The following is a 21653-nucleotide window of genomic DNA, read 5'->3' on the forward strand; positions in this document are numbered from 1 at the left end:
ATATTAAAAATCAAATTAAAACATTTTCAATTAACAATAGTATTAAAAAGATGCTAAATGGGGCGTGGTTTGTAAAATCCTTACAAAGTGGTGGGAGGAGTGGGGGTTGGTACGGCTTCGTTCTTCGCTGCGCGTCGACTCGCTGGTAGTTGACGTTGTGCTGCCGACGAGGCAACTAGTCTACACTAAACTTGAGTCAGCCGCGTCTCATTAAGAAACTTTGGAAACTTAGCGGCAGATATGCCGCTTCTTCATCAGGTGAGTTTTTTTTTAAATATAATTGTAGTGTTTTTTGTTATACTTCATATATTGTATTAAAGTATGTTACTAATTATCTTTCCTCCAGATATTACGACTAAATGCTTTTTTTTGAGTATTTTTTTAACTACCCTCTTTTAATGAAAAATTAACATACCGCTATAATCATTTTTCTGTACATTTCCGATGTTTTACAATAACTTTGAAACAGGACAACAGTCGCGATGGCGGTGGGTCGCGTGAGAACCGTCGCTCTTTGGCAGAGTTCTTGGGCCTCGATACCTCCCAACTAGCTGAGGCAGCAGCACCGAGAACAAGAGCTAGCGTGAGTACTATGTGCATGTGTCCTAAGTCTGCTTATTAACATAAAAAAAATAGAAACAAATGCCATTTATTCAGTTTTATCGCAGTTTGTTTTTCAATTACTTCCGCGTCTTTCAAATCTATTATTGGTATAATAATGCAGTCTAGTCGCTTAAAGATAAAGATCTAAAATGGCTCTATCGTTGCAACAGACATATCGTTCCTAACTTTTCGTTTTTAATGAGGGTACTTTTAGTTGTGAAAGTAGTGTTCTTATAAAAAAAAATTGTCCCATGTTGGGCGCCAATATTACTTTCTCACTGTAAAAAAAACTGATTAGCCAGATTTAGCAGTAAATGTTTTCTACGTTTATTTTGTTGTATTATAATCATGTACTAGTTATAAATTCCACGAGTTAAAACAAAATTCTCTCCTATTAATACAGAATTAATACAAAAATAAACAAACCTGCGGATTACTAAGATTTATTTTTAATCGTAGCCACCTACGCGCGGTGCATCATACAAATGTCCCACTTAATGCATTTGAAAGCCTTAAGGCTCGATATTTGAGTACAAAGCACTCGACAGTTTTATTGTCCGTTCATAATGTCCGTACGACATCCGTTTTGATGCCAGTTAATGTTAGGGAGACGGCTGCCAGCTCCCCTATTAATGGGCGCGCCGTGCCAAATAATGCACCCGCGACCAGCCGGCAGCTTGCATTAGCCCTGGATTTGAGAATTTCTTAATACTCCCATATATAAGCTACATTGAAATGAAATTCCTAAAAATTCGCTTGCAAAGGACCAACAAAAGCTGAATTTCAGATCGTAACTTATCTCTTTATATTTTTATATTTTTCGTAGGTAGTTGTAAAATGTTAAATCGCAGACCTTCACAACGACAACTTTTCAAATTTATTGGTATTTATTTTCTGAATTTGTAAGTCCCATGCCAAGTTTATAAATAATATCTTGGAATATTCATTTTGTGTGAAAATGTATGAATCAAGAGCTAAACCTAAAACTACTTTAAAATTGCCTGTATTTTTTTAATACGAATTATATGCTAATTAATGTAGTTATTGTGAATATAAATTGTTGGAAATATTCTTAAATGTGATTTCACTTGCATCTTAAAAATTTCCGAGCACTTCTTTTAAGTGGTGTAATACAATCTCATTTTAATAGCTTTCACGATCAAAATGTTCATATTCTATGATTTATACGATGTGCGCAGTTTAATGGTGCCAATTCAATTTCTTTTAATTCGATAGCTTTTTATTCGCCTAATATTTTGACGTGTCTAACATAGTTGCGAAAATATGTACAATTGCGTATCGCTACGTTTTATATACATTAAATTTAGCGGATTGGTTCTTCGATATTTTGTTTCAACGCTTTACATCGTTAGGTATAAATCGATTTTAGTTTATTTTAATCAAATCGCAATTATCTTAAGCTATTTAATTCATTATTAAACATATATTAATTTATATTATGTATATAAGATATTACGTATATCATTCATATTGGACATTAAGTTCTTTGAAACATTTCTTTAACTTAAGTGTTAGTAAACAAAACACATTCGTTTAAAAATATAAAACTATTTTTATGTATTGTTACAAATAATTGAATTAGCCGTGTCTCGAATTATTTCCTTCTGTTAACTGGCCGTAGGGTAGAGATAACTTTAATTTTATAATGACCTAATTGCGTCACTTAAACGTCGACGTCTATTTAAGGATTTCGAGACTGATTTATCTTAGTGTTTCAATTATCAAAATATATGCAGTCGTCAAAATCTATCGAAATTAACTCGTTTATTTAAAACTCCTATGCATAAAAATAAAGGTAAAATTTCTTTGCGTTAATTTGGAAGCAAATATTAATTTCTAATCCATCGTTACTTCCGTTAGGTAATCGGTTCGCCAGGGCGAAGGTAGTTTCCTAATTAAAGCTACGACCTAATTAATCGCATCTCAACACCGCGCTATTTCCACCGATTGATAAAATTAAATTTTCCGTTTATACATTCAGCTTCGTTTAGAAAAGTCTCTAAAACTTAATAAGCATTAGTGATGCTATTCATTGCTTTTACGTAATACCTTTTGTTAAAACGGCGGTTTTTTTCGTGACCTTCGTTAAATGCTTAGTCCGCAATAACCTCCAGCCCCCTATTCCTACTATAAACAATATTCCCCTAGACTTTAAAGGGATCACTAGACACTAATAATTCATCCAGACTGGGACAATTACCTGCCACAATCGAAATTCTCAGCTCTTGGATTGAACTATTCATATGAATAAATTACAGAGATGAGCTTAGAGCTTATTTCAAAATAAACCTTGTTATTTACACTAATTTTTAATTTTCATATCTAAAGTCGCTCTAAGGCTATTCCGTGGATTCAATTTGCGCGGAAATTGCACTATTGCCTCTATTGATAACTTTCAGTTTCATTATTGATGTGTTGCCAACCAAATATTCACGAGTCGAGTACCGTAAAAAGCGTTGATAGCTTCTTTTAAGGATAAACAATCTATCGACGACTGCCAGAACTTAATCGCCAGTCGCCTTGTAAGTTAAGTTGCAACTTTTGTATCACTTATTTGGCAGACGTCTGCCGAACTGGCTATTGGCAGGAGCTGGCAATTTAATATTATTTGTGTAGGCTCATGCCAGCGTTGCTTAGAGTTAATCGGTAACTCGAGACGCGATGCGAAAAATTACTTTAAAGGAAATATACCGAATTACGTGAAGCTTAAATATATATTTTAAATGAGTTTAATAAAACTTTTTTTAATTTTGCATCACTTAAAATTTGGAGGCTTACGTCTTAATTCCGGAATATCAAAGAAAATAAATTGGAGAAATAAAGAGCTCTGTATGCCGTCAGTCTAGACAAGCTGGATTACCATAATATATCGTCGCTTTTGCTTTAGCATACATCGAGTAGTCGTTAGTATTGTAATTCGCTGGAAATGTTTGATATTTCCTTGATCAAATTATTAAAATGATACATAAAGAAAAATTGGTTATTTTGGATTATCGCCTGGCTTCGCAAAAGTACCTATTGGTTTTTTAATTAAAGTTATACATTGGATTATCAACAGGAAGGTGGTGATAATGAGTGGCGATGGGAGAGCCCCAGCAGCCCCGAGGCCGCACAGACGCCGCGTACACTGGTACCACCGACCTGCTTCCCGCCAAGGCATCCTACAGCTTTTGCGAGTTACAGGTATTACTACATTCGTTTTAACATTTACTCTCTGAAATTTAGTTTATAGAATTGAAGTTCAAATTATGTATAGTAAAATTTCTTGTTATTAAGTGCTTACATTTCTGATGGTTGCATCTTGAAGTCCATCTATCATTTCTTTAAATCCAACTAACGAGAGTAGCATTGCATGTACCATGAGGTATAATTAGTACTAAAACTGTTTCATTGTTGCAGCGAGAGCGCGCGCCCGGGAGGCTGGGAGGATCCCCCTGGACAAGGGATAACGGATCTTGTTGCTTCCTTAGTAAGTTTCAGTTTTCTTTAACTTTGTTCGATATAAAAGTTGACTTAATTTAATTTATAATATAACTTTGATTTAGTCCTGTGAGTTAAAATTTTCTTCGTGGTGATGTGTTTACATGTGACCACGTACGTCTTGCTATTGTTATAAGTGATTTCTGCGTTAACTCGTGTTAGACAAGTCCAGTAAGGTGAATGTTTCAGAAGGCCCTGGCGATGCCCCCGGCGACGAATTCTCGCAATAATGCTTATCAAACTCGTCTTAGTTGTGACGGCCTAGAATCTGTAAGTAAATTGGTTTGATAATATCAATTGGATGAATACGTCATTCCATTTACCCGTGGTAATCCATTCTAATTTGCGGTCATCAGGTGGAGCCACCGTGGCCGCCCGAAGGAGCTCGCGGGCAATCACGTGAGGAATCCCGTGTACTACCGCGCCGCGCTTCATTCTGTAAGTACTTTGTTCAATTTGCTTAAACTAAGATCTTTCATCTTTCGGTAAGATCTTTTAACGTCAACGTGACCATTAATAATCTTAGGCGGCGTAGTAGCGGGCGGCAGGAACGGCGGCGACGCGTTAAGCTGGAGCGGCGCCCTGCCGGCGCGCTGTCTCGACCCCAGCGGCGGCTTCTCCGCCAAGCTGTTTCTGGGCGGTCTGCCCTGGGACATAACGGAGCAAGCGCTCATGCACGCGCTCCGGCATTTCCAGCCCGTGCGGTCAGTAAAGATCTTCGTTTTACCCTTTATTTCAGTGAACTATTTTATAGTAAATGGGACAAAAAATTAGATCGTGTACTTTCACCTTCACTTTGCTACCGATTTTATCGGTCTTCGTTTACGAAAGTTGTATAAACTGCGCGCAGCGTGGAGTGGCCGGGGCGCGGGTCGGGCGGCGGCGCGGCGCCGCGCGGGTACGCGTACGTGACGCTGGAGAGCGAGCGCCGCGTGCGCGCGCTGCTGGCGGCCGCGCGGCGCGACGGGCCCGACTGGTACTACCGCGTCGCCTCGCGCAACATGCGCACCAAGGAGGTCGGTGTAGATCTTTGAGCCGGTAGATCACTTTATATGGATCACTAAGACTTCCCTTACGTTTCGTAGAATTATCTTGGTTGAGGGCTATTCCATATCCAGATGTGCATTGGTGCCCTCGTACTGGAGTAGTGCTTTATGTAAATTTCAATACTTGACGCTTTACTATTTCAGGTGCAAGTGATCCCCTGGGCGGTGTCGGATTCCAACTGGGTGGGCGCGGGAGGAGCGGGCGGTGGTTCCGTGCGACTGGAGCCCGCCCGCACGGTATTCGTGGGCGCTCTGCACGGCATGCTGTCTGCCTCGGCACTCGCTACCATTATGAACGATCTGTTTTCTGGAGTAGTGTATGCGGGTAATTTATTCATTCGACAAACTAAATTAAGCTTTTTGTTCTATTCATTAATTGCGTGGACTTAGCCTCCACGTACTTATTTTGACGTCAATTCAGAGATCAGTTTTGTGGAGTAATATAATATTTTCTTTGCGTACAGGTATAGACACTGACAAAAATAAGTACCCGATTGGATCGGGGCGAGTAACGTTCAACAACGTGAGATCGTACGTGCGCGCGATCTCCGCTGCCTACGTAGAGATACGAACTGACAAATTCACGAAAAAGGTAAACTTAAAACTGTTAAGATTTTTTTTTGGTTATAAATGAATGAACTAGCTGACACTTAGTCACTTAGACACCGGCGCTATACTATAAATCACTTTTATTCCGCTGTGTAAGTAAATTTTCACACATTTCAATTCGTAACACGGCAGTACCTATTAGCTTTACGTCGATTGGTGTGAGTACACCGCAACAAAACCTGGTCTAGACACTGCCGTTACTATTTCACTTTACTTTTCAGGTTCAAGTCGATCCTTACTTGGAAGATTCGATGTGTTCAGTGTGTAATCTACAGCAAGGCCCATACTTCTGCCGCGAACCAGTTTGTTTTAGGTGAGAATAATTTATTAACATGAAACAATTGAATAATGATGATACCGTGGTTCATTTGGTGGAACATAAGCTAAATTAAACCGTTTTAGATACTTTTGCCGCTCGTGTTGGGCTTGGCAACATTCGACGGAAAACCACAAGCCGCTCATGCGCAACTCTAAAAGCGCTCAGATGCCGCTGCAGCCGGGCGCCGTGGGCAACGGGAACAACGCGCCTCGACAATCCTCGCCCAGTGAGGGGAGCATCTTCAACGGCTTCAACTTGGCCAGCGATAGTAAGATAGGAATTGTTTAACATAATAAAATAAGTCTTAGCAAAATTTTGTGCCGAGAAATTAATTGTAAAGCTATTTCTTCCTTGAAATCTTCAATTCTTAAGACGCGATCACAAAGAGCGCGTTTATGAAACGTAAATCTAAATATTTTTTCCACTTTTAATCAAAGCTGTAAACTATTCTAGTATTGTAGTATCAGGTTTAAAGGAAGTAAGTCATTGTAACTACAGGTATTCGTTATGTAAGATTTAGTCAAAATTTCATACAGCTGATCTCTATCGTGACCACTTACCATCAGGTGGCCCATTTATTGATCTATGCCGTACATTACACATTCAGGATTCACTATTTTTTTTTAAATGTAATTATAGAAGTGGTTATTCTGTGTCCTAGCGACCCCCTCCCCGCCAGCGTGCGGCTCGGATGCGGCGGGGGAGGAGGGCGCCGCGGAGTGGGCGCGCGTGTAGCGACCAACAAGCATGGACCACCAGCAACAGCAACAATAGTAACAACACCGGCAATTGTCGAGCCGCTATTAAGTTGGGCGCTTCGTCAGCCAGCTTGATTTGATAAATTATGGATTTCTTATGTTTATTTTAAGTTTTGTTGATTACTTTGATTATTTTTGTTAATATCGTTGGATAAGTGCGAACACGATGAGATTTTGCTTGACGATTTCTATTATTGATCAATTATAGTCATTTCCGGTTATTGCTCTTGTATAACATCCGCAAAATTACACCGTCACCGCGGACTAGGCCACGAGACTAGCGAGTTGTGCCCGTGGGAAATTTTAAAGGTTTTAAGGTGCCTGTTGTATTAGGCGATATTCGCTATTACTTTTAAAGAACATTTTAAAACGCTTTTAATCGGGTGATTTTTATAGAATTTTAGATAAAACAAATGCTGATTTTATCTTGAACTAGCTTAATTGATTTTAGATTGTACAGTACGATATATACTGTTACGAATAAATTATATTCATTATATGAATTCGTTTTATTTTCTCACATAATGCATCTCGGTAAAATAAACCACGTGTATGTATATAAACATTTATTTGAAGTTTACAATGTACACTGTACAAGCTTAAATTACATGAAGAAACATAGGTTCAGTACAAAGTTATAATAAATTCTATATAATAGTTATTGCGTTTAATTCTAACACTACTACTTGAGAACTTTTGAAGCTTTTGAATTTGGTGAAGCAGAATTTTGATATTTTTCGTAAGATTTACTATTTTTATGAAGTTTTTTCGTCCATACACAGGACCCCAAATAATACAAGACAGAGTTAAGTTTAAATTTGTTCCATAGCGCATATATGTTAATAATATGAAATGTAAATAAATAAGATGTTTTAATGTATGGCTGGAGACCTCCCTATCAATTTAAGGCTTATCTTTGGTCAAGACATTTTCAAAGAAATCTCGATTTACAATAAACATTTTGAAAATGACTACAGGCAACTGGGTATATGGAACAAAACTAATTTTTGGGTTATTATAGAAAAATGTTTCTTGAGAGTTAAGTCACTGTTAAAAACGCAGATTGTTAGACTTGGGGTCCGAGGGTAGAGGGACACTGAGTGTGCAGAGTTAGTTATCTCAGAATAGGCTCAGTCGAAGCTCATGCTCATGTCGGAGACGTCGCGGTCGGTGCGGTCGGCGCCGTCGGCCGGCCGCTCGGACAGCTCGGGCGGCGGCTCCAGCGTCACGGCGGGGAACGGGAACTGCGGGATTTCTTCCTCTGGAATTAATAGTTTATGTCAAATTATATGTAGTCATATTTTTTCATAGTACATTATTATTGTTAATCATACAAATGGAGATTTTAGCAACAGCATTCAGTCCTCAATCAGGACCTCGAGAAACTGGTATGGGAGTCGGAGGGCTAATCGGAGAGCTGGGCTTGCAGCACCATCATCGTATAGTCCTATCCTACCCGTTTCGAGGAACATAAAATTTTGGGAGTCATCATATAGAAACAGACTCTTTTTATTGCCAGGTTTTTGAATTTCAACATCGCCATTTCGTGTTTCCCCATTAATGACGTAAATAATATCAGCTGGTAGTTCTATCGAACTAGGTTTAGTGTCGTGGTTTCTTAGGCTACACATTTTGGCACTGAATTTTATGAGTACTCCACACGATATCAGTAGTTAGTTTTAAATGTTATAATGTTCACTACGAAATTTTGATTCTAAACAACAATTAGATAATTAAATAACCGACGGGTTTACCAGTTAGGCGTTGCGAAAACACAGACGCAATGCCGTTACCGTTGAAACGTAACTACAAAACGCATGTGGCATGTCACTATCAAATTATTCCAACCGTAACAGGTGAACAGCCAAATAAAAAACAATTTGACAGGCTTCATCAATCTATGATATTCATTTTGTAAAAAATTGGCATTTGGAAGTAAAATTAAAGTAGAAATAATTAGTTAGTTGTAATTTAATTATCAAATAAAGATATTAATCATAAACTATTAGTGGTTGAAAATATAGCTGAACGTTTAGCAAATCGTATGAAATACGTAAATCAAATGTTTGTTTATCTTTATTCCTACTTCGATTGGAATAGTCTGTACGTAAAACGCCGCAGCGTTGACGGAACACAGGGCACTAATGAGTCATCACTCTACTGGTTTTTCCGAATGAAATTACTTTACGCTAGCGTGGTTACGCTAGTAACCATAAAATCAGTGGCGTAGCATGGGGGGGGGGAGGTGGTCGGAGGGTGCGGTCCGGGAGTGGCCCTGCGGAGGTTTAACTTTTTTTAGAGTAATTAAAATTATTGCCTCACACGCTAAATAGTTATTTTCAAAATAAAGTTTCACTTGCTCTCACCTAAATAAATCAAGTGAGTTCAAACTCGATAAGAAATTAACGAAAACGTCAATTTACATGCGTAAATCTGTCAAAAGTGTTACTAGTATTACTAAAATGTCGAAAAGTGCCGATAACGATTGCAAAAATAAGAGGGCGGCAAATTTGGAATCCGCACCGGGTGCTAGTGACCTGTGCCTACGCCACTGCATAAAATAGTCGCTTGGATCAGTGCACTGTTTCACTTATATTTTAAATCGCATTATGGCATATTGCTATTAAAGTTTCAATTCATACAAAATATTCTATATCTACTAAAATATATATAACTAAGCTGCTCGGGTGTAAAATATTGGGTATATAGTCTACTAAAATCACAGGAAGTGAAAAAAATACCTAGTACTGTAATATACTGTAGTATCTATGAATGACAGCAAAGTTGTTATGAAGACTTTGATAGCAAAATTAAATTGCATATTAACATTTATGGAAAAAGTGTTGTATTATGATTTAATACATATAACATACAGATCTGCTAAGCTATTAGTAAATTGTGTGGAATAAATAAATTTAAGGTTTGTTTGAATTTATTCATTCTCCCATTGGAATATGGTATCCACTAAACGTTTGTATTAAAGGACAAACATATAAAAACAAATCTTGTATTTTGAGCCACTATTAAATATCTTATCTTAATCTTAAGTGATTATAAATCTTTATTGGAATATACATTGGTATTACCGATGTGAGAAGCGGTTGACATTAGGTTGTACAGTTTGAGGACGAAGGTGACAACTTATCATCAGGTGATACTCATAGTTATTTGTTTTCGTGAAGTGATTCCATAAAATCGTTGATACTCTTTTAGATAGTTATATGTCTTAGTCGATAGGTTGATATTATGCTTTATTCATACATCAAATTACTCGTACAAATCATTTTAATGAACTAGAGATAGTGGCCCGGAGCCACTGCAAGCAAATCTCTAGCTTCGCCTTTAGCAAGTTTTAAAGCGAATTAAGGGGTATAACGAGTAGCCTACGAAACGTGCGTAGTGTATAAAGCGTAGCGTATGGGCGGCACGGACCCGTAAGAGCGGCGTCGAGGCGGTCCACGATGGCGTCGAGCAGCGCCAGCGCCACCACGTGGTCGGGGTCGCGCGCCAGCGCCGCGTGCAGCGCGTCGGCCGCCTCGGCCTCGCGGCCCAGCAGCGCCAGGCACAGGCCGCGCGCCGCCAGCGAGCTGGCCCGCGCCGGCCGCAGCGCCAGCGCGCGCGCGTGCCAGCGCAGCGCCTCGGCCGGCCGGCCCAGCGCGCGGCTGGCGTGGCCCAGCGCGTCCATGGTGGCGGCCCAGCACGGGCCGAGGCGCTCGGCGGGCCCGGCGGCGGCCAGCGCGCGCAGCCACAGCGCGCGCGCGGCGTCGGGCCGGTTGGCGGCGAAGGCGGCCACGCCCGCCTCGTGCGCCACGTGCGGCGACGCCACCCCGCGCGCGATGCGCTCCCAGCCGCGGCTGTCCGCGTCGCCGTCGCACGCGTCGCCCGACTGCGAACGCATGTTGTACAGCGACCGAACAGAGTCTATTTTCTCGACCATCATTCGAGTAGGTGTACGTTTCTACTTGTATGTATAGGAGTACCTCCGCGTTCCCGTGCAGCGCTGCGGCGCGGGCCATGAAGCGCTCGCACATGCTGACGTTGTTGAGCAGCGAGCACTCCACGCCCACGTACAGCGGCGGCAGGTAGCAGCCCGGCATCAGCTGGCTCGCCTTGTAAACGATATGTTCTAATGTTACATATGACATCTTACTATGGTTTCTTCAAAAAATTTTGATATACAAATTACTGGGAGAGTTGTATTCATCGACCACTTTTCAAATTCGAAGAAGTTCAAAGAAGACTTTATGATTTGGCCATCTCTGTCCCCATCGAGCACGTTTCATGAACTGCACACCTGGAGGTTAATAATCTCTTGATACGGAAAATAAAAGTATCAATGGTAATATTCATCTATGTACTTGTCGCATTTAAGGTTAGCGGTTAACCACCGACGACCTTGTCCTTTTGACGCATATTGCATTAGAGATTCGTAAAGTTTGCTGTAAAATCATCATCCTCAACGACAAATTCACGTTACCTCTTTGCAGGTTGGCCTTGGAATAAGTCCAAGGCGCAAAGCATAGCAAGCATATTATCTAAAATGACAAACCGAAGTGTTACTACAGTTGGGAGAGTGCAATTGATAATGGATCGTTAATTTTATCTGAGACATATTATATCTTTCGTCCAAGAATATAGACGCAAGGAGGTTCAGAGCGTAAGCATCGCATTTAATTATGACAACATTCTTAAATCGTCCGTTAAAATCCCACAGCGATCAGAAACCCTAATGAGGTGCCTTCCAATACGTTTTAACAGAATCACGGAGCGTATTTTGCTTTGTATGACGCTAATCGATCAGGTTCCCAATGTAAGCTAAAGAAATTGAAAACTAAAATGTCATTGGGCAGGACACCAGCCCCGGATAAATATGTGGCTTGCATCAACTGGACACAAAAACGTCAGCAGCGAGATGGGTGGATGACAAAGCATTCGCGAGCCAAACCTGATTAAGACTAGCATAGGAACCTATTACAGACAAGAGAAGGCTTATGGCAGTGATAAATAAAAATGATTTCAAGAAGTGATGTCACAATCCATACGAAAAGTTTTTACTAGCTATAGTATATGTAAATAAAAGGCATGGAGCGGAGGAGTTCACCTTGAAGTAGGCCGCCATGGCCTGGTCGTGCTCGTTGTCGGCGGCGAAGCTGTGTCCGTAGGCGAGCCACACGCAGCCGGCGCCCGCCTCCAGCCCGCACGCCTTGCTCAGGTAGCGCCGCGCGAACTCGCTCTTACCTGCAGCCGCCACGGGGAGGGGGTTACGGTGTTCTTACGGCCGCGATGTCTACGGGCCATCGTGACCACTGACCATCAGGCTCAGTTATTCGTCTGACACTTGCCGGAAAGACAACTCGTCTCCGTCGGGGCGTCGTAAAGTTGATTAAATATTTATTGTTAACAGATGACTTTACAAACTATGGTGGTAGTCCATAGTCCATACCATTTAACGCCCGTAGGAAGTTCTCGCAGTGAGTGATATATAATTCAGTAAGCAATTAAGTATTCTATAACACCACATTTGCAGTCTGTTCCAAAGCGAACATGTGACTGTCTTCATTTCTACAATAGATACTAGAGCGATACGTCATCTCGGAGCGATCCCCTCCACACGAGAGTGTCGCTACGACCAGAGTGAAGGAACAGCTCACCGATCAAATAATAATAGCAGCCCACCGCGTACCAGGCCGTCCAGGACTGCGGGTAGGCGTCCACCAGCGCGTGCGCGAAGGCGAACAGCTCGGCGCTCCTCTTGAGCTCCACGAGGCAGGCGGCGCGCACCTCGGCGCAACTCCACGGCCCCGCCGCGTCCAGCGCGCGCAGCGCCTCGGCCCACTCGCCGCCCGCCGCCAGCCGCCGCCCGCGCGCCTCCGCCGCCGCCGCGCTGCGCGCGCGCGCCGCGTCCACGGCTGACTTCGCCTGCGGTGGTCCGACCGCTATATTGAGACCCTCGACCACTCTTTCAAATATAGCAAAACAAAGTACGAGTACTTATGAACGCGCTTGAGAAGTTCCACTTCTATGGCTTAAGTAAGAGTAGTTTTTAACTGCATACATATAAGTGCTTATAGTAAAATATTTATTATTATTTTGATCCATATAATTTCTTCTTTATCACCACTACTATAACACTCATAAATTTAAACATTCACAATTTAGATTTATAGTAAAATAAACACGTAAGTAAAATAAGCTAATGCGTTAAATTGTCTATTTCGAGCGACTTAACATATAGGTTATTATCAAGTGACCCTGTGCGCGAGCATTAGAGACTTTATCTCTCGTCGTCTTTTCATAACGCGCCAAACGTAGTATAACTTCTACACTATCTGAGTGTGCGTATGTGTGGCTTGTGTGTGTGTGCGTTTGTGAGTATGTGCACTCACGCCGTCGTCGTGCATCTGCACGGGCAGCGGCGCGTATCTCCGCAGGCGGTCGCGGAAGGCGGCTCGCAGCAGCGTCGCCTCGGACGCGCTCATCTGGTTGTTGATCGGCAATGACTCGATCAGCTCACTCTCTACAACCATAGATACATACATATCAACACCATGTAGAGTCGTGAACGACGATAAGTTTTATTATTAGTTAAAAGTTATTTGTGAAACTCATTCGACTGCCTTGCGAATTTGATTAATTCTATTCAAAAGTCTCACTCGTTGTATAGTATCATTTTAATATCATTTTGTTTTTCTTTTATTTGTTTATGGTCACTAAAGCATAGATAAAAAAATATTACAAAAATTCTTTAAAAATTCATGTTTTAATATTTTTATCATATTAAAAATTACCTTGACTAGGTGTAAGTGCATGCTGTTCGAGCAATAGATCAAGGGCTTCGTAACAAGCACAATCAGCCCTTAAAGCCGCTGTCAAAGCCTCTGCTGCAGCCTCGCGTCGTTCCAATGAGGATAACGCCCGTGCCTGCCATACTAGTACACCGGCTAATGCTCTCTGTGAATATTAACATTAATATAATTTACTCTTCGAAAATTCCATTAGTGATATCAATTTATTGATAAATAGAAGAAATAAAGACTGTTGTCTCTGCCTGTTTAAATATAGACATTTCATATGGCTTACGTTGTGTGTTTGGTCCATACTTCTCGGATCAAGGAGAGCAGGATCACATTCCTCGAGTAAGTTTAGGGTAGTTGTAGGTTCCTTGGCTGCTATGTACGCCCGCATCGCAACACCGAGACACAAAAGATGCCTCCTGTAGAATAAAACAATGGTAGTGTATAAGAGAAAGAAACAGTACAATATAGCATATCTCTCTACTTCTATACTAATATTATACAGAGATAAGATTTGCTTGTCTGTATCAGTTCTCTCCAGAACAAATTATCAAATTCTATGATTATTTCACTGGCAGAAATCTACATTATTCCTAAATGCTATAGGGTATATATTATATTTGCTTTATTAATAGATTTCATCTATTTCACAAGTTGAGGTGGGTCTCTAGTAGACAATAAAATAAAACGTACAATAACAAAGTTAAAGTATTAACACATTTACATAAAGTAAGAGAGCCGAGATGGCCCAGTGGTTAGAACGCGTGCATCTTAACGGATGATTTCGGGTTCAAACCCAGGCAGGCACCACTTAATTTTCATGTGCTTAATTTGTGTTTACAATTCATCTCGTGCTCGGCGGTGAAGGAAAACATCATGAGGAAACCTGCATGTGTCTAATTTCAACAAAATTCTGCCACATGTGTATTCCGCCAACCCGCATTGGAGCAGCGTGGTGGAATATGCTCCAAACCTTCTCCTCAAAGGGAGAGGAGGCCTTTATCCCAGCAGTGGGACATTTACGGGCTGCTAATAAAACATAAAGTAAAGATATTTTATTGTCATCAATTTATAACTGTAGTAATATTACACTGAGCCCTAGTCCCATATATATCTTAATAGTTATTGAAATGTATCAGGTATAAATTCACACAGCCTCTCTGGCTTATATCTAATTATGACATTAAGATGTTCTAATATAATATTACTAATCTTATAGACAAGTTGGACATATTACTAACAGTGACAATATATAAACCAAAATAAACCAACAAATTTTACATGTATGAAAAAATAAGTTATTAATCATATTATATTTATATCTTTATAATTTTTTTTTAAATTTTACAAAATACAAGCCCTAAAAATGTGCATACATACCTATGTAATCCTCTAGATGTGACAGCGTGTGCAGCTCTATGCAGCTCTCCTCGGGCTAGCATAGCACTGGCTAGCAACCATATATCATCTCCACTTGCCACTGCAGAACCACTCGATGCTGCTGCTGCGTCTGCCCAAAAAAATGCACTCGTCCATTGACCCTTAAACAAAAAAAAACCATAGGATTGTTCAGTTTTTAAAAAATCTAAGTATTGTGAGTCTTTATATAAAAATATATTACAATTTTTTTTGAGATTTTTAATATCCTGATGGTAAGTGATAACCACCACTTAAAAACATTCATCCTATAAGAAATATTAAACATTTTTAATATATGTCCCACCAACCAGCCAAAGCTGTTATGCCCCTGAGGATCCTCTGACTGACAAACCCTTCAAATCAAAACACAACAATAGTAATTATTGCTGGTACAATATGTTATTAGTTGGTGGTACCTGATGGGTGGTGGTTAGGAAATCATGTTAGTATTCACAAAGTCATACCACCAAGTAACTCAAAATAAAAGAAATGCTTAGTTCTTATTTAAAAATATACCATTTTTTTTTAAATACAAGCCTGGGCAACCTCAACTAGAATTACAATTGTTTTGTTTATGTTTATAATTCATATGACGGAGCTGTAGCTTTCATGTGTTTCCACCTTAAAGGAAGCGCAGGTGTTTGCCTAGCATAAGAAATTTAGACACTTGCTTTTCTTAAAGTTGTTTTTAAAGTAGGAACAATGAATATCAACTTATAAATATTACAAGCTCTAAAATAGTTGTGTGTTGTGAGTGTGTTTATAAATTGATTTACTTACCAACTCAGAGTATTGTTTTACTAAAGATCGCATAAAATCGACATTAAGACTATCAACGTTATTCCTTGTGGTAGACTCCGACTTTGCCATGGCATTAATATAACACTTGTACAGTATACAGGGTTTGTTAATATGAGAAATATAATATTTTTGTATAAATTTGATAGGTCCTACTGAAATTGTATATCTGAAATTCAATAATTCAATACGGATCAAAACCGTTTTCTGTTTATTTATCCCGCCGCGGTGACTTTGACAGTGACATTATAATTTTTTAAAATTAAATCGATAGAATTAGATAAAATAAAAATAATTTATGAGATTACAATATTTTGAAAAATCAAGATAACTACAAAATTTATTTTATTAAGTGAGTACAAACTTTTTTAATATGTTTTCTATTCAATTTATTTTCAAAATTATTTACTTTCAGAGGCTTTGTTGTCACAAACGAGCCTTGTACATCTTAATTTAAAACGTTTGGCCCATTTATCCCATGCTGTCATTTGACAGTTTGAATTTTGATGACGGAAAGAAAAAGGTTATACACAGAAAAAGAGGGAATAGGCTGATTATGATTAAATTATTGTAAAAATAAATAGAAGTAATTAAAGTGTTTAATTTGTTACTTTGTATAATAAGAGATTTGAATTATAGCTTTGTAAATAGTATAATAGTTAAAAGAGCAACGTGTCCTAGGTTAGGCCGTTAGGGAATCATGTTAGTATTGGCGTAACATGACTGAAAGAAAAATGTGCAAGTTCTATAATTTGAATGTGCCTGAACGCCGATCTGGGGAACCTGGGAATCAGAATCACGCAAACAATGATGAGGACGATCGCAACCCTGACGATCCGCTGCAACCATACGTGCCCCCACACGAGCACAAACTGGAGTATAGTTACTGGATGTGGTTCTCTCGGAGGCCTCCCGCCAGAGAACTTTCTTCGACCACCACTGGTTATGGACAGGTATATATGATTTCAAATGTAAATAATACTATTATACTGTTGAATAAAAGTTGTATTAAAACAGTTTTGTAAACAAATATTTGGCTTCTAAATTCTTTAAATTTTAAGCATTAAAAACATTTAATCATATGTGACACAATATTTCGTAACTGGTTAAAAATAAACTTAAATTACTTTATATTGATATATGTGATAAAAAGTGATAGTTATAATAAATTTATGACTAAAAACATTATTTTGTAAAAGTGCATTGAGTTGGGTTGAATATAGCTAATTTTATAATTATAAGTTGTGGTATAAAAAATATAAATGATATTGTGACATTTAAATGTGGTAGGTTTTAATATAACTTTTTTTATAGATATTTACTTGCAGCTTATCTTATCTGTAGCCAACTAAATGCAGTGAGACTCATACTATAGAAGTTGATAAAAATAAACTAATAATAATATTTTAAATGATGGAATTGTTATTGATTTAATTATTCATATTCCATTTGTCAAATTAACATAATTAATTATCAATCAATTATGTTTAGTTATAGTTGTAACAAAGTTCTATTGCGTGACAAAGTAATAATTCTATATTTATTTTTTTAATATTTTTATAATTTCGAATGGGTTAGTGATAATATCTTGTTTTTATCTCTTTTCAGAATAGATATTATGTTAATGATGTATGTTGTCTTAAATACATTTAATTTTTATCAAAAAAAAAATAGATTTTGTTACATATATAAGTTAGCAATAAAATTAAAATATCTATCTTCAAAATAGAAGTATTACAATTTCTTATTAATTGTCTAAATTCTACTACTGCTTGCTAACATTGTCTACTAACTTAAATGTTAAAGGCATTCCAGCTTCGTGGAATTGTCGTGCAAGCTTTGATGACCTCTTCGTAAACATAACATAGTCATTTTTAAATCATTTGGTAAGAAAATCTGTTAAATGGTTATAAAAGGGGCTATAAAAATATTGTTAATTGTAAATATCATTAATTCTAATAGTTATTAGAATTAAGTATGTGATTTAATATAAGCAATCTACAATGTTGACAAGTTCATATTTAATTTAATCTGTTAATATAATTTTGTATCACTTTGTAAAACATAAACATACATCGATCAAATGACTGCAATTTTTAAGGTAGTTCTCAATTTTACCAACTTTTTTACTTTAATTAAAGTTAAATGTAACATTTTTTTTTTATATAGTTGAACATTATACAATTAGTTCAAGCAAAACTTAATAAAGTTATTAATTTATTAATAGAATTACCAATCATGATATTAATGGTTATTCTTACAGGCCCTTCGTTTGGTGGGTCGCGTGGCTTCAGTTGAACAGTGGTGGGGTTTGTACACGCATTTAGCACGGCCCGCGGAGCTCCCGCCGTCATCAGATTTGCATCTCTTCAAGCTGGGCATCAAGCCTATGTGGGAAGATCCTGCTAATATTAATGGTGGCAAGTGGGTGAGTAGTAGAAAATAACTGTTCATAGAGCTCACTTATGAATTTATTGATATATTTGATGTGCTGTTATAAAATTGAGAACCAATTATTACAAATTATAGCTATCATAAATCAAAAATCTTGTAATTGTATAAAACAACCAAGCTGGGTTTTGTGCTTAAATAAACGATAAAGCTCATTCTTAATCGGATAATAGGCCCAATAGTTATGAGTTCTTTACATTTTCTTTGAAAAACAACATTCAATAATAACTGTTTTAAAGTGTTCTTGTTTTTTTAATTACCACACTTTAAAATCAATGGAAATTATATTTCAGGTGGTGAGACTCCGCAAAACGCAGACAGGCCGTGCATGGGAGGACTTATGTATGGCTATGCTTGGTGAACAGTTTATGGTCGGAGCTGAGCTGTGCGGTGTCGTACTCTCCGTTCGATTTCAGGTTAAATTAATTAATATATATTTAATTTACTTGTGCTAATTCATCATTTAATGGCAAACTTTGAATAAGTTTAAGTTCATTAAATGGTTCATCTTTTTATACAAATAATTTGTATCACAAAAGATTTAAGTAGTATTAATCCTTTGTCCACCAACGGCGACTTTAAGCGTCACTTACGAATTCGATTAGATGCCGAAATCGCAATTGTGTAATGGATATAGATAGAAATATATGATTCATTCGTATTTCGTGTAAAAGTACCAAATATGTGCTTAGAAGATAAATATTGACACCTATTTAATTTTTTGAACATTTTACACGTGTGTAACATTAACTAAGAATAAAAATAAAAATCTCCATATTTGATCTCGAATGTTCCATATGTGCTATTGTTTGATTGAACTGTATTGTTTCAAGTGTCTGTGCATTGTTAAAACTGAAAAAAAAAGTAGAGGTAAGTCGTTTGAATTTCATTTTGAATGTATTTATAACGTATACAATCATGTATCAGTAAAACTGTTAGTGGATTTTTTTTTAATAATTAATTTAAATTTGCTTTTTAAGAAATTGATAAATTATTTTCACTAATAACTTTTTACTAATTCTACTATTTTTTATAGGCAACATTGTGGATGACTGCTGTTATTTTTCAATACTATATATGCGCTATGATGCTACCACAAAGATTAATGAAAATATGCATTAATATGTAATACAGTTTATGCAAATATAGTTTGTCATTTAGGAAGATACTATAATATGTGTATAGATACTATAGGATATAAGATACATATATATTTTTTCTTATATTTTGTATGGGTTTTTAAATTCATCTGTATTTCAGCCTTGTCATCTCAGAATACCTTAGTGATGTCAAATCGGAATCTTGTTTTGTTAATAAATTATGAAATGTACGAACCGAGTTGCTCGAAGTTATCTAAGAATTATGCACATCTTAAGATATGAAATATACAATTGGTGCAAGCATATAAAATTAAGAGAAGACTTCCGACGGAATGGAGGGGTTTTAAACATTGTTGTATCTTATCCGCATCAGATGTTACGACATCTTAAATAATATTGTATCATAAGGCATATTATAGTATTTTCATGTGTGGTATTATTTCCTATTAGTAGTAATTCAATAATATTTATCAGTTTTCATGAGACCCAGGGATATATCAGCATCGCGAAGATTCTTGCATGCAGTCGATTTACCGGGAAGCGACCTTGTGAAGCACATGCCGGCATGTGTTCCACGAAATAATAAACTACGCTGCAGACTATGCAGTAATATGTATAGTAAAAGACGTGAATCGAGGTTCTGGTGTGAAGAGTGCAAAATTCCACTCTGCGTAACCTGCTGTCGTCCATACTACGAAAAAAAGGGGTTGATTTTGATCGATTCATATAATTGTCAATGACACCGATACATACGGTGACGTTTTCGGTTCTCATTTTAAAAAATCGAAAACGTCTCCTCTCTGCCTATTAGACCATAGGTACAATGGTATTCCTCGTTGTCATTGTAAAAAAATGTATAGTTAAAATCGATTTTGTAGACTATGAAAAAATGTTTTCTTTCGGCTCACTGGGCATCCCTTGAATCCGTGGCGCCAAACAACCGCATTGGTTGTATTGGTATAACTACGCCACTGCTTAAATAAAATAGTATGCAGAATTGTAATAGAGTTTTAATTTTTTGACAAAGTTAGCATACTGTTTTATTTACCACGTAATCATAAACACATCAACATATTATTATAAGAAATAGAGTGTGTTCACTACGTTATCGCTCGAAAAATTAAAGCTCGTAGTACGTAGATCGACGGTGGTGGTCAAAGGGTTAAAGAATCGGGCCCGTTGGGTTCCGAGAGTAGGAGTGCAGGCAGGCACGCTAGGCACAGACACAGTGAAGTAAGACGTTCGGTTGGGCCGCAGGAGGACCACCTGGCGGTGTGGCACCGGACGGCGTCGGACACGGCGGCGGCGGCGCGCGTGCGGGACGCGCTGCGGCGCATCCTGCAGCTGCCCGCGTCCGTGCCCATCGAGTACAAGGCGCACGGGGAGCGCCTGCGCGCCTCGGCCGCGCGCGCGCACGACGACGAGCGCTCGTAGCGCCCCCCGCGCCCCCCGCGCGCCCCGCGCCCGCCGGTCTCGCTTTCCCAGTATTTGAAATGTTTCAGTGCAACAGAGTTTAAAAGATTAGACAATAATAAAGAAGGTTCTCATTTGTATCTCCCCTGTCAATTTTTTTTTATTCCACGAGTCGACGAGTCGAACTATCACGATAACGTACTTGCACGGATGGCGTTTTCGGGTAACATTAATACAACGTTTGCTGCCACTAAATTTAAAATGATTTCCTAAAATTTCTACCTTAGATAAATTTTAAAACTTGTCAAATATGCATTTTCCGATCACAAGGCTCTATAATTTTGGACTTGTGTTATGAATTGAGGAAGAGTATCACAATGTAGCTCTGAGAGGTCTCCTTTCTATTTTTTTTTTTTAATATTCTCAAATTTGTCCATATGTTGTATAAGACAATAAAGCAATAAACTTCCTTCGAGTGTTGCGTTTTAAAACGATGCTTCATGGTTTTTATACGGTGAGATCGGAGGCGTGTTTGTAAGATTCCCCAGTCTTCCTCAGTTGCTACGCTTCACGACCACGAATAAAATTTCGTATACAATTGACTGTTTAATTCAAATCCGAGTGAGAAATGCGTTTGTCCTGTTTCAAAGTTCAATTGATGTACATAGTGTTGAAATAATTGTAACGTAAGTTTTGTTTGAAATGCGGGGTACGGACACGTTGCCATAAGACCCGTTGTCTACACCTTGTACAGTGCAAAATTGCATAACAATAAAGAATCAGACTTTTCATATTTTGATTTTTTTTTACATACCCAACTATACTTTAACAACTCCAGACAC

At 38.3% G+C, this 21653-nt stretch overlaps 3 protein-coding genes across 4 annotated transcripts; 2 read left to right on the forward strand and 1 right to left on the reverse strand.

Moving 5' to 3' along the window:
- Positions 1 to 161: 161 nt before the first annotated feature.
- On the forward strand, positions 162 to 7249 carry LOC125067366 (cytoplasmic polyadenylation element-binding protein 1). Of its 2 annotated transcripts, none has more exons than XM_047675918.1 (13): positions 162 to 258; positions 470 to 583; positions 3683 to 3807; positions 4024 to 4093; positions 4294 to 4374; positions 4461 to 4542; positions 4631 to 4808; positions 4955 to 5120; positions 5295 to 5475; positions 5615 to 5742; positions 5981 to 6072; positions 6162 to 6346; positions 6740 to 7249. In XM_047675918.1, exons 1-13 carry the CDS (start codon positions 241 to 243, stop codon positions 6811 to 6813), a joined length of 1494 nt encoding a protein of 497 aa, XP_047531874.1. In that variant the 5' UTR covers positions 162 to 240; the 3' UTR covers positions 6814 to 7249. The 2 variants fall into 2 exon arrangements, with proteins under 2 accessions (XP_047531874.1, XP_047531875.1); XM_047675919.1 differs by having other exon boundaries at positions 4297 to 4374.
- Positions 7250 to 7421: 172 nt separating this feature from the next.
- Positions 7422 to 16074, reverse strand: LOC125067258 (cell division cycle protein 16 homolog). Its single transcript, XM_047675740.1, has 10 exons — positions 15830 to 16074; positions 15011 to 15171; positions 13917 to 14049; positions 13625 to 13787; positions 13223 to 13353; positions 12488 to 12755; positions 11938 to 12074; positions 10817 to 10945; positions 10269 to 10722; positions 7422 to 8097 (listed from the first exon to the last, which is right to left on the reverse strand). Exons 1-10 carry the CDS (start codon positions 15917 to 15919, stop codon positions 7967 to 7969), a joined length of 1797 nt encoding a protein of 598 aa, XP_047531696.1. The 5' UTR covers positions 15920 to 16074; the 3' UTR covers positions 7422 to 7966.
- A 268-nt stretch (positions 16075 to 16342) lies between these two features.
- On the forward strand, positions 16343 to 21602 carry LOC125067545 (eukaryotic translation initiation factor 4E type 2). Its single transcript, XM_047676206.1, has 4 exons — positions 16343 to 16800; positions 18111 to 18275; positions 18592 to 18714; positions 20656 to 21602. Exons 1-4 carry the CDS (start codon positions 16567 to 16569, stop codon positions 20830 to 20832), a joined length of 699 nt encoding a protein of 232 aa, XP_047532162.1. The 5' UTR covers positions 16343 to 16566; the 3' UTR covers positions 20833 to 21602.
- Positions 21603 to 21653: the final 51 nt, after the last annotated feature.

This window comes from Vanessa atalanta, chromosome 11 (assembly GCF_905147765.1).
Source record: "Vanessa atalanta chromosome 11, ilVanAtal1.2, whole genome shotgun sequence".
Lineage (NCBI taxonomy): Eukaryota > Metazoa > Arthropoda > Insecta > Lepidoptera > Nymphalidae > Vanessa > Vanessa atalanta.

Excerpts from the sequence above, each read along its gene's own strand:
- LOC125067366 (XM_047675918.1), top strand. Across the intron at positions 4,375-4,460 it reads GTTGTGACGGCCTAGAATCT|GTGGAGCCACCGTGGCCGCC; the intron begins GTAAGTAAATTG and ends TGCGGTCATCAG. Across the intron at positions 4,809-4,954 it reads CGGCATTTCCAGCCCGTGCG|CGTGGAGTGGCCGGGGCGCG; the intron begins GTCAGTAAAGAT and ends AACTGCGCGCAG.
- LOC125067258 (XM_047675740.1), bottom strand. The coding sequence starts at position 15,919 with ATGGCAAAGTCGGAGTCTACCACAAGGAATAACGTTGATAGTCTTAAT. Across the intron at positions 12,756-13,222 it reads TGCAGATGCACGACGACGGC|GCGAAGTCAGCCGTGGACGC; the intron begins GTGAGTGCACAT and ends GGACCACCGCAG. Across the intron at positions 10,723-10,816 it reads CGCTGCACGGGAACGCGGAG|TCGGGCGACGCGTGCGACGG; the intron begins GTACTCCTATAC and ends ATGCGTTCGCAG.
- LOC125067545 (XM_047676206.1), top strand. The coding sequence starts at position 16,567 with ATGACTGAAAGAAAAATGTGCAAGTTCTATAATTTGAATGTGCCTGAA. Across the intron at positions 16,801-18,110 it reads CCACCACTGGTTATGGACAG|GCCCTTCGTTTGGTGGGTCG; the intron begins GTATATATGATT and ends TTATTCTTACAG. Across the intron at positions 18,715-20,655 it reads TACTCTCCGTTCGATTTCAG|GAGGACCACCTGGCGGTGTG; the intron begins GTTAAATTAATT and ends GTTGGGCCGCAG.